Genomic DNA, 11,470 nt, shown 5'->3' with positions numbered 1-11,470 from the left:
CCCTCTTTTTTGAGATGGCAGGGAAGCAGAGAGGGTGGCTGAAAAGGGGGATAACAACAGGATGGAGCCTGACTTCTAATTATTTGATTCTCTCTTCTCTTGGCGAATTATTGGAGAGGAAATTCAATTTCTGGAGTGCTCCATTAAGATAATTGTTACTTCTCACCACCACCCTCTTCCTTGCCTCTCAATAAGTCAACAGCATTTATTAGAGAAGCAGCGTGGCTCAGTGGAAAGAGCACGGGCTTTGGAGTCAGGGCTCATGAGTTCGAATCCCAGCTCTGCCACTTGTCAGCTGTGTGACTGTGGGCAAGTCACTTAACTTCTCTGTGCCTCAGTTCCCTCATCTGTAAAATGGGGATTAAGACTGTGAGCCCCACGTGGGACAACCTGATTCCCCTATGTCTACCCCAGCGCTTAGAACAGTGCTCGGCACATAGTAAGCGCTTAACAAATACCAACATTATTATTATTATTATTATTTATTGAGCATCTGTGTTCAGGGAATTGTATTAACCATGTGTGATGTTCGACAGAGTTAGTAGACATGATTCCCTCAAGGACCTTACAATCTAGTGGGGGAGATAGACACTAAAATGATTTAACAATTCTGAAAGTTACAAAGTACTTTACTTGGAATGCTCATGGAAATTGTTGAATGTTATAAGCTACTGAAGAAAGAGACCATCATTGTTTCAGAAAGCATCTTATCTACAGTTGATAAGGTTTAAAGTTAAGTCCATATAGATACTTCATTTGATTTACCATTTTCAAAATGATCAGAATGGATTACTACTGTCAAATTCTCCCATTCCAAAACACACACACACACACACAAAACCAAAAACGAGCCAAATTCATGACCTCCACTCCCAGCAAATGATACAAGATTCCAGATAAGTAGGTGATTTTCTACCAGTCAGTAATTTATCTTCTACATCAGAGCATTTTAACAGTGAATAACTCATCTGGGTACCAGTGCAATGAAAGCAATCATTAAAAACCCTTTATTATATATAGTTTGTACACACTGTCTTGGGATTTCTTGTGGTGTTCTTCTTTTCCAAGTCGTGTTTAAGATATAACTACCACAGATGTTCGGATCTAATTTTTATTAGGACATTCCACATACAAAAATACAATTTTCCAAGGTAAGTTCAACTTCCTTACACAGGGTTACACAGAGTTTGCCACATAAATAAAACTAAATGGAGGGAAAACTTTACAACTGCTTCAACACCAGACACGGCATTACCTTTCGACACGGGAATTCCTAATTGAGATGCTCTGAACGGGCAACCCCAGGAAAAGATTTCCACCATCTTCGGGAGCGGATGTAGGCTTCAGTTGTGTAAGTCAAAGGTCAGGATGACAGAGTGGTCCTTTCGTGGAAAGGTGGGGAGTGGGGGGGAGGGGGATCGAGGGAAGGATGCAGGTGGAGGACGCAGGTCCCTTTATAAACACTTCAGGAGGAAGGAGTTGCAGGCGGTTCCTCTGGGACAGTCACAGAGTTTGCCAATCCTGGCCCCTTTCCTCACGGCGCACTGCTCTCCAGCATCACACTGCCAACACCAACGACACAGCGAGTTAATCGGCACGGAACACAGCTAGGCAGACTACAGATGACCCTTTTCTGAATACGGCTATTTCACTACCGTATGTGTGGAACGCTCCCAAATGTTTATGAGCTGACAAGTGGGTGCACACAGAGACAAACCCTTGACTGGTGTACTAAAAATGTTCGAGTTAAAGTGATTTTCAAGTTTAAGAGCTAGCTCTCCCTGTCCCGCTCACCCACCTTGTCATCTAAAAGTCCCTTCACCTCTCCGCCAGCTAGATACGAGATCTTTAAAAGTAGCAATCGAAGGATCCTCTTATGATCGAAGCCCCGCACAGACGGTTATGAGACGTGCACCCACACGCTCTCTCCCACACCACAAAGGCAGCTCCATGGGGAGTTCCTCATCTTTTTTTGGAGAAAAAGGGGAGTTAGGGAATCTTCCCTCTCTTAGAATTTTCCGGGAGCCCAAAGGAGTTTACGTCTTCAGGAATACCCTTTTCCAGGGCTCGTATACAATAAGATTGAATTAATGAATGAATTTCTTCTAGTTCCACTGTCCTTTCCACCCAACAGGTGAACAATCTGTGGGACTTACCCGGGGTCAGCTGTGCTGCTTTTAGCGGGCAGGATTGAGAAGGGGGAGGAACGGGGATGGAGAGGATGAGGGGCAAAGCTCAGCAACTGAGTTAAGGGGTCCATCAGACACCCCCCATCCCCCGGGAGGCAGTTTAGCAGGGTTAGATTTCCCGCTCTCCCGAGGTTGCTCGGCAGGGAATGGGGCGGAAGGGTGGCTCCCTCCTGAACCCCCGGGAAGTCTCCCCTCTTGGCTCACCATGGGCACCTGGCTGTATTTCTTCTCATAGACCGGAATGCGTTTACTTTTCAGCTTCTTCAACACTTCCTGGAGGGCTTCGATCTGCAACACAGAGGCGCTCAGCACAGGGGGTGGGGGAGACAAGGGGCTGGAGATCCCAGGCAAGGGGACGAGAGGGCGAGGGGGCTGGAGATCCTAGGCAAGGGGACAAGGGGACGACAGGGCTAGGGGGCTGGAGATTCTAGGCAAGGGGACAAGGGGACGAGAGGGCGAGGGGGCTGGAGATTTTAGGCAAGCGGACTACGGGGCGAGAGGGCAAGGGGTTGGAGATCCTAGGCAAGGGGACAAGGGGGCAAGAAGGCAAGAGGGCAAGAGGAAGAGGGAGCTAGAGATCCCAGGCAAGGGGACAAGGGGACAGGAGGGTGAGGGGATGGAGATCCCAGGCCAGGGGACAAGAGGGCGAGGGGGACGGAGATCCGAGGAAAGGGCACAAGAGGGCAAGAGGGCGAGGGGATGGAGATTCCAGGCAAGTGGACAAGAGGGCAAGGGGCTGGAGATCCCAGGCAAGGGGATAAGGGGGCAAGAGGGCAAGGGGACAAGGGGGCAAGGGGCTGGAGCTCCCAGCCCCTGGGATCCCCCAGTCCCCGCCGGCTCCCTTAGGCCAGACAGCGGTGGACAGTCCCGAAGCCCAAACCTTGGGCAGCCAAGTCCTCCCCTGCGGCCGTCGTCTGGGGGGGAAAGTTCCCTCCCGGGGCCCCTTCCCCGCACCCCTCCGGCCCGGCCGGTCCGTGCGGGGAAGGCGGGGGTCCTTCCTACCAGCTCCTTCTCGTGGGCGCTGTGGGGGACGTCGAGGGCCCGGGGCTGCAGGGGCGGGTCCGGGTCCCCCTGTCCGCGGGTCCCGGGCAGCAGCAGCAGCAGGAGCAGGAGCCAGCTGGCCGCCGGCAGCCCCGCCAGCCGCGGCCCGGACCTCTCCATGGTGCTTGCTGCTGCTGCTGCTGCTGCTGCTGCTGCTGCTGCTGCTGCTGCTGCTGCTGCTGCTGCTGCTGCTGCTGCTGCTGCTGCTGCTGCCGCTGCAGCCGCTGCTGCTCCACCGCCGCCCCGGCCCCGCCTTTTATCCCCGGACAGACGGCGGACCCACAGCGGACAGACAGCTGACAGACAGAGGCCTCCTCCTCCTCCTCCCCCCCCCCCCCCCCAGGCCCTCCTCCGACCGCTTGACGTCAGGGGCCCCGGACGCTCGGCAGAAAGCGGGCGGACGAGGGGGGGTGGGCGGTGGGGGGAAGGGGACAGGGAGAGGAGGAGGAGGAGGGGATGGAAGAAGAGGGGACGGGGAGAAGAGAGGAGGGGGAGAAGAGGGGAGGGGGAAAAAAGAGGTGGGGGAGTATGGAGGGAGAAGAGAGGTGGGGGAGAAGAGGAGAGGGGGAGAAGAGAGGAGAGGGAGTATGGGGGAAGAAGAGGGGAGGGGGAGAAGAGAAGTGGAGGAGAAGAGAGGAGGGGGAGAAGAGAGGTGGGGGAGTATGGAGGGAGAAGAGAGGTGGGAGAGAAGAGGGGAAAGGGAGAAGAGAGGAGGGGGAAGAGAGGTGGGCGAGTATGGAGGGAGAAGAGAGGTGGGAGAGAAGAGAGGAGGAGAAGAAGAGAGGTGGGGGAAAGGCAGGACGGGGAGAAGAGAGGTGGGAGAGTATGGGGGGAGAGGAGAGGTGGGAGAGAAAAGAGGAGAAGAAGAGAGGAGGGGGAGAAGACAGGAGGGGGAGGGGGGGAGAGGAGAAGAGGGGGAGAAGAGAGGTGGAGGAGTAGGAGAAGGGAGAGGGGGAGAAAGGGGGGTTGGAAGAAGAAGGGAAGAGTGAGGGAGCAGAGATGAAGGGAAAAGAGGGGGAGACGAGAGGAGGGGAAGAAGAGAGGAGGTGAGAGAGAGGTGGAGGAGAAGAGAAGGGGAGGAGAAGAGAGGAGGGGGGAAAGAGAGGGGGGAGAGGAATAGGAGAAGAAGGGAGAGGGGAAGAGAGAAAGAGGTGGAAGAAGAGGGGAAGAGGGAGGAATTAGAGATGAGGGGAAAGGGGGAGAAGAGAAAGGGAGAAGGGAGGAGGGGAGAAGAGATGAGGGGAGAAGAGAGGAAGGGAGATGAAAGGAAGGGAGTGGGATCCACGATCCCGAGGCACTGGGATGCAGCATATAAAGCTCAAGGGAGCTACAGTCAGAGGGCCCAGGCAATGGGCAGAAAATACAGCCTCCGAGGAGGCCTCGCCCTCCCAGAAGGGGGAGCCACAGAAGGCAGGGGAAGGGGGGCAGTAGGAGGGCTGTCAAGGAGGCCTCGCCCCTGGCTGACTTGAAGCTGAAGAAGATGATCAAAGAAGGGCACTGAGCAACTGCAGGGGAAGTGGCCTCGCCCTTATCTTCACGCCCAGGTCTGTTTCTGGCAAGGGCCCTGCTTCTCCCCAGCATTCCCCTGGGGCCATTCTAAGGTGCTGAGGAAAGTCCTCAGGGCCCACAAACTCATCTGAGAGATGCAGTTTTGGAGAAAGAGGAAGATCCTGGTTTTGGTGGAAGCCTGGAGGGGAGATGCTGGGTCCAGGAAAGGGCCACTCAAGAGGGGCCACTAGGGAGAGAATGCATACAAGCACTTAGTACAGTGCTTTGCACACAATAAGTGCTCAATAAATATGACTGAATGAATACATTGTGCAAATTCTTCTTGTGGCTTGTATGTTCGGGAGTTTCAATGAAATGATCACATACTACTCCTCCTAATTTTGGTACTTGTTAAACGCTTACTATGTGCCAAGGACTGTTCTAAGCACCGGGGTAAAAACAAGGTAATTGAGTTGGACACAGTCCCTGTCCCACATGGACCTCACCCTCTTAATCCCCATTTTACAGATGAGGTAACTGAGGCTCAGAGAAGTGAAGTGACTAGCCCTAGGTCACACAGCAGACATACGGCAAATTGGAACCTAAGTCCTTCTGGCTCCCAGGCCTGTGATCTATGCATTAAACCACACTGTTATTAGCCATCTTAGAAAGACATCATTGATCCCTCCGTTCCCAGTGATTTTCACCTTTCTTCCCCTGCAATACTCTGCTCCCATATTTTATTACCTTTCAGGCCATCAATTGTATTTCTTGAGCACCTCCTGGATGTCCTAAGTGCTTGGGAAAGTACAAGTGAGGTGTAAAAAAAAAAACCCTCAAACTCTACCCTGAAGGAGATTACAATCTAACTCCACTTCCACTTCTCAACCGCTCCTTTAGCCACCAGGGCTAGGTAGGAGTTAACTCTGAGCCTAAGATGTCCCATTAGGGGAGTAAAAGACATCTGAGATTTGAGAAAAGAGGGTACTGGCCCATCAGACTGGTTAGCTCCCAAGAAGCAATGGACATTATATAACACTAGCAAAAGGGCCCCGGGACACTGTTATCATTAACAAATAATACACACATAGTACTGCATAGTGATCATTTATTAGACAGATATTGTTCAGGGAAAAGCTGTTACATAGTGCGTGAGTACCATGTCCATGAAATCATTAGCTGCTTCCTTTGTTGAAAAAAAAAACAAAACAGAAAACTTTCTAACCCTTATTCTCTCTGATCCCTTTCAATTCCTCACTCCCACCACGTGTCCACAGTTGTGAATGAGAGTAATATTTCCATCTAATATAAATCAATACTTTCCAATTTAGGCTTATTATTAGACTGGTTCCCTTGTGACAGAAAGCCACTCAGCCTCGTATAAATCTTTAGGTGACGCACTTGGCTCAAAATCTGAGTGCTTGTCCTCACTTGCTTGGCTTCCTACCCTTTTTCATTCCTGTGGAGCTTCCTCTGAAGCATCCCCAGCACCATGCTAGGTGGATATGTGAGCCCGTTATTGGGCAGGGATTGTCTGTGTTGCCGAATTGTACATTCCAAATGCTTAGTACAGTGCCCTGCACATAGTAATGGCTCAATAAATACTATTGAATGAATATCTTCTCCCACGAGTCCCAGCTATGGTCAGTAACCTTCGAATCTACCCATCCTCACAGCTCTTCCCTATCTAGTTCCATTTACCGCTCTGCCTGCAAGACAGCTTAGCTAGGCACCTCCTCCTCAACTCAAATGAAACATGGCAGAGCTTCCCAACTTTCTTCCTCAACCCTCTCTGGGGCCCTGCTGCCCCATTAGTTCTGTGGCTTATCTTTACCTGGGAAGCAATAACCGGGGCTCTGGCAGACCTGAGTGAAAATGGGGAGGAGGAAAGACAGAGGTGGGGTGTAAAGTTCTGTAAAGTTAAGCCCTCTTCTTGAAGATTTCTACAGCTCTGGTGCAGGAAAACAATTGCCAAAAAAGAAATTTCATTTAAAAAAAATGTTGAAAGCTAACACTTTCCCCTTCTCTTCCCCACCCCTCAACTCCCTGACTTTGTTATCAACTAAAACTGAGAGTGCTGCCCACTATTCCCTGGATGACGGTCATGGCTCTTCCACTCACCACTACAGCTCTGACACCCCTCTCCCTCCAGCCTGCACTACTCTTTATTCTACATAAAGCCCATTGCCAAATCCTGCTGCTTTAATCCATCCCCATGAAATCAACCACCAGCCCAGCATCACCAGCAGAGGCATGTTTTTGGAAAAATGCCTTCAGTGGTAACTACCGCCCAACCAGTAGATAGTTTGGGACACGAGTGCTTTGAACTTGGCAATGCTATTAACGAGACAAAATCGGTAGTTCAGAAAGTGCAAAATCAAGGAGCCTACCTTTGTACAGATAAAATGACACTGGGAGTGCAAGACAACCAGAATAAGAATATAATGAATTCTCCCATAATCTGTGTTTTCACTACGTTTGGGATAAGGACACTGTCGGTGATTTAGGGAATGTTCTTGCAAAAATACACCTCTGTTTGAATAGCGTGGCTCAGTGGAAAGAACCCGGGCTTTGGAGTCAGAGGTCATGGGTTCGACTCCCGGCTCTGCCACTTGTCAGCTGTGTGACTGTGGGCAAGTCACTTAGCTTCTCTGTGCCTCAGTTACCTCATCTGTAAAATGGGGATTAACTGTGAGCCTCACGTGGGACAACCTGATTACCCCATTTCTACCCCAGCGCTTAGAACAGTGCTCCGCACATAGTATGCGCTTAACAAATACCAACATTATTAATATGTAACACAAGATGGAAGAAAGATAATAAGCACGCATATGGCACTGGTTAAGGCATGTGAACCTAAACATAAATTTTCCCTCAGCGTGGGGTTTGACAAGAATGTAACCCCTGTGACCTAGGAGAATGAACTGCATTAACATCTTGAGGAAACAATGCGAGGAAAGTTACTAATGAAGCCCAAATGGGGACAGTTTGGGATATAGCAAGATGCATCTTTTGAGGCCCAAATGAATGGATACCTGCCCAGCTCTTCATATCATTCTCCTTTGGGCAACACAAAGCTGCCAGCAGTTTAAACCATCAGGGATAGGTACGCTCATCTGGTAGGCTGGTCCAACACGAATTTAATTCTCAACTGCCACCCCTCCCGCAAGTTTTTGGTGCAGGATGAGTTTAATAGCAGAGGCAGAACCATTCCAACATGAGGCTCCTCCTAAGAATCATCACCTCAAGGCCCTTTGATTGTCAGCCCCTTGTTCTGCAAGTCCCCAGCCCCACCGCCCAGCACCCCGGGTGCTCTTCCGCCCCTACGCTATGGACAACGATGTCTTTTTATTTCCAGCTTCGACTCACTGAGGCTTTTTTTTTCCTGCCATATCATACTGCAAACATTAGTCCTCTTGGCAATCATTATCTGTCCCGATCTCATTCAGCACTAGAACTTCCTGGATTCTTTAGCCTTCTCAAATATTTGTATGTATTAATCACTTTTCTCCCAGCGTGTGAACCTCGCTCACCGCTGAGTTCAAACACCATCGTGCCCTTTTCCGGCAATGAGTATCACCTCTGGAGCCATCTCGCCCCTAATACCCCCAACCCCAGATCCTGCTCCATCGACCAGTGCTCGTTGTTTACGGTCTTCCTGCTCCTGGATTCTGATAGTAATTAAGAGTTGCTTGGTTCTGATTCATTACCCAGAGATGGTAGCAAACAGCAAGTAAATGACATTTTTAGTCAGGATGAAACAAGGGGAGGTGAAGCAAACACCAGGGAGAAGAGGTACGACTAGCTAATTCTGTTGTACTGCATGCTCCAGGTGCTTAGAACAGTGCTCTGCACATAGTAAGAGCTCAATAAATATCATTGATTTGTTAATAACAATAGTATTTATTGAGCACCTACTGCATGGTCTGCTCTCTGAGTGCTTGGGGTGCCTTTTTTTTACAAGGAGCTTATACTTTAATTCAGTAGGCAGACATAATATTTACAGATAAAGGAACCAAAAGAAGTCATTAGTCATTTAACTGAATAGGAGTGTAATGTAGTACATTTCACTGGGTTGATGCTACAGCTCATACCCACAAAGGGCAGGACAGGGTGGGGCAGGCAGGCCACCCTGGGAAGGAAGGGGCTGGGCATCTTGGAGGAGAATGGAGTGGGTGGGACACAAGACAAATATGGTGGGTTAGACACCTCACAAAAGAGCCAATAGGCTCAGAAATGGGCAGGGAAGGGCTTATAGACCAACACTGGGAACACCAGCTAGAGTCCTTGAGTAAACACTCAAAAGCAGCCAGGCCTGTGCCACTATTAATGTCCACCCAGCTGCAAGAACAGAACAGACAAGTAACAATCCCTGCCATTTCCCTCCTGGAAGTGGGATGCGGGAGGAACCCAGGTTTGAGGGGAACTGAACAGGGCTAGGGGTCCTGTTGGGGCTCCCCAATGGATCAGTCTGGTTGATCCCAAATACCTCCAAAGAGATCAGGACAGTTTGGCTCATTTTTCTCCTGTGGCAAAGGGGAGAGGGATAGCCAGAGTTGCCCAACCTGTATTTCAATGGTCCAGGGGGCTCTGGACTGATCCAGAACCCCAGACCTAGAACTCGGTGATAGGGAGAGCATGGAGAGGGTCCTAGAAATTAAATGATCTCCCCCAGAGTGCTCAACCCAGGGAGCCTCCTGGAGCTGGAAAAAATCCCAAAGTCATGACCCGACCCAGGGAACTCAGACCTCTCCCAAGGCTTGGGGCATCACCAGGTGGGAACAAGTGAAATGACAATTAATCATCAGTGAGGTAACAAGCACCTTCCCCTCCATACAACTGGGAGCCTCTAATTGCTGTCTTTCAAGGAGGAAAGCAGAATCAGGGCAGTACGGGCCAGGCCCTATTCTTTCCTTTCCACTCATTCCTTATCATTACTGGCCCCACTGCCTGTGCCTGCTGTCAAGCAGCTTGAGGGCAGGGACCACACACCTGTTCCCAAATACCCCAAGCACCAGTGGGTGCCCAGCCCATTCTATTAGAGCAGCACAGTGGATATCAGAAACTTTGCCTTACGAGTCGGGAGTTGGAAAGACGGCTGATCCAGGAAAAATGAGAAGGAGAGCCAGGGCATCTGGGGAGAGGCAGGCAGAGATGGATTCTGACTGCCAGGCTTTCTGACTCTACTCTCCCAAATTCCCAGCCACCACCCCAAATTTTCACTACCGAGGCCATGTGGCCTCACTCCCAGATTCCATTGCTCTGACATCCTGGCCACTGGAGCTGCCTTTTCTAGCCACTTCGGTTCTACCATAGTGGGCCTCACAAGGCAAAGGTAGCATGAAGAACAGTGCTTGGCATATAGTAAGCACTTAACAAATATCGTTATTAATATTATTATGAAGTTCACTTTGGGCAGGGAAGAAGTCTGCTAACTCTGTTGCATTGTACTCTCTCAAGCACTTAGTACAGCGCTCTGCACACAATAAGCAATCAATAAATACTGATGATGATGAGCATCTCCCCCACAAGACTCCCCTAGGGTGCCAGGGTCCTAGAGAAACGATCCCAGCTGTTCCATCAGCAGTTCTGCCCCTACCTAATCAGGTCCACTGCCTAAATGGAGCAGCACACGGTGTAGTGGGTAGAGCACGGGCCTGGGAGTCAGAAGGTCCTGGGTTCTAATCCCAGCTCTGCCACTTGTCTGCTGCGTTGCCTTGGGCAAGCCATTTCACTTCTCCAGGCCTCAGTTCCCTCATCTGTAAATGGGGATGAAGACTGTGAGCCCTGTGTGGGACAAGGATTATGTCCAACCCCATTTGCTTGTACCACCAGTACTTTGTACAGTGCCTGGCCCATAGTAAGTGCTTAACAAATATTATTATTATTAAATGGGGTCTGCTGGATGAAGCCTACATTTTCTCTTGGAGTATCCCTGCCATCCTCGGTGCACCAGTTCTGGTCTGAGAAGAACAAAACAATGGTCTGGCAGGTGATATGCTTATAGATGGGCCCCGCCACCGGGCACCCTTGGTTACTTGCTCCAGTCATCTGCCAGGTAACCAGGGACCCTCCCTCCCCATGTTCTAAACTTCAAGGGAAGCTAAATGCCATGAGCTCAGGAGCTTAGAAGGGAAGTGAGGAAGATCTTCTTTTTGCAGGCAGCAAGGAACATCGACTCTCCCCTTTGCTTTTTTAAAGGAATCTTGGGTGCTGGCATTTATCATACTGTGCGTCAGCCAAAGTTTAATCTGGTTCGGGTTTTAACAACAGATTCATCACACTCACTTAGCTCCCTAGGTAACTCAGGGCAGACCTGGCTGGCCCTGTTCAGACGCTCAGCATCTGACTGTCGGCTTTAAACTTCTTCCGAGTCAGTCCAGGAAACGCTCCCAGCTCCTAATTCCTGACTCCCAGCATCAGGGAAGGCTCAGACTTATTTTTTTAACTTCCTCGGCCAGACCAGCAACAAGAAGTGCTCCTCAGCCCTCTCAACACACCGAGTGATCTGTCAACCATATTGTCCTCTCCCTTACTGGGGATGCGAGCCAGGACTCAGAGGGAGGCTCCCAGCAAATCAAGATCCAGGGAGTCAACTTTGGAGCAGGAACTGGAACAGGGCTGAGGGGGTGGTCTTTGCAGGTAGGAAGGGGCCCCTTTCCTTCCTGTCAGCTTTTCACTATCAACTCTATGGGCCATTTAGCAGTGAGGAGGCCCCCCCTAACCCATTCTCATAGGGAAGATAACCTGCC

At 50.4% G+C, this 11,470-nt stretch overlaps 1 protein-coding gene across 1 annotated transcript; it reads right to left on the bottom strand.

Moving 5' to 3' along the window:
* Positions 1 to 905: 905 nt before the first annotated feature.
* CARTPT (CART prepropeptide) lies at positions 906 to 3,381 on the bottom strand. The gene is made up of 3 exons (XM_029069832.1): positions 3,192 to 3,381; positions 2,394 to 2,477; positions 906 to 1,562 (listed from the first exon to the last, which is right to left on the bottom strand). Exons 1-3 carry the CDS (start codon positions 3,348 to 3,350, stop codon positions 1,455 to 1,457), a joined length of 351 nt encoding a protein of 116 aa, XP_028925665.1. The 5' UTR covers positions 3,351 to 3,381; the 3' UTR covers positions 906 to 1,454.
* Positions 3,382 to 11,470: the final 8,089 nt, after the last annotated feature.

The sequence above is a fragment of the Ornithorhynchus anatinus genome, chromosome 1 (assembly GCF_004115215.2).
Source record: "Ornithorhynchus anatinus isolate Pmale09 chromosome 1, mOrnAna1.pri.v4, whole genome shotgun sequence".
Taxonomy (NCBI): Eukaryota; Metazoa; Chordata; class Mammalia; order Monotremata; family Ornithorhynchidae; genus Ornithorhynchus; species Ornithorhynchus anatinus.
This window is presented reverse-complemented; position numbering and strand designations above follow the sequence as displayed.

Bases quoted from the DNA above. Each gene is read 5' to 3' on its own strand.
- CARTPT (XM_029069832.1), bottom strand. From the start codon at position 3,350: ATGGAGAGGTCCGGGCCGCGGCTGGCGGGGCTGCCGGCGGCCAGCTGG. The intron at 2,478-3,191 runs GTAGGAAGGACC...TCTGTGTTGCAG, and splicing joins GCGCCCACGAGAAGGAGCTG to ATCGAAGCCCTCCAGGAAGT. The intron at 1,563-2,393 runs GTGAGCCAAGAG...TGGTGTTGGCAG, and splicing joins AATACAGCCAGGTGCCCATG to TGTGATGCTGGAGAGCAGTG.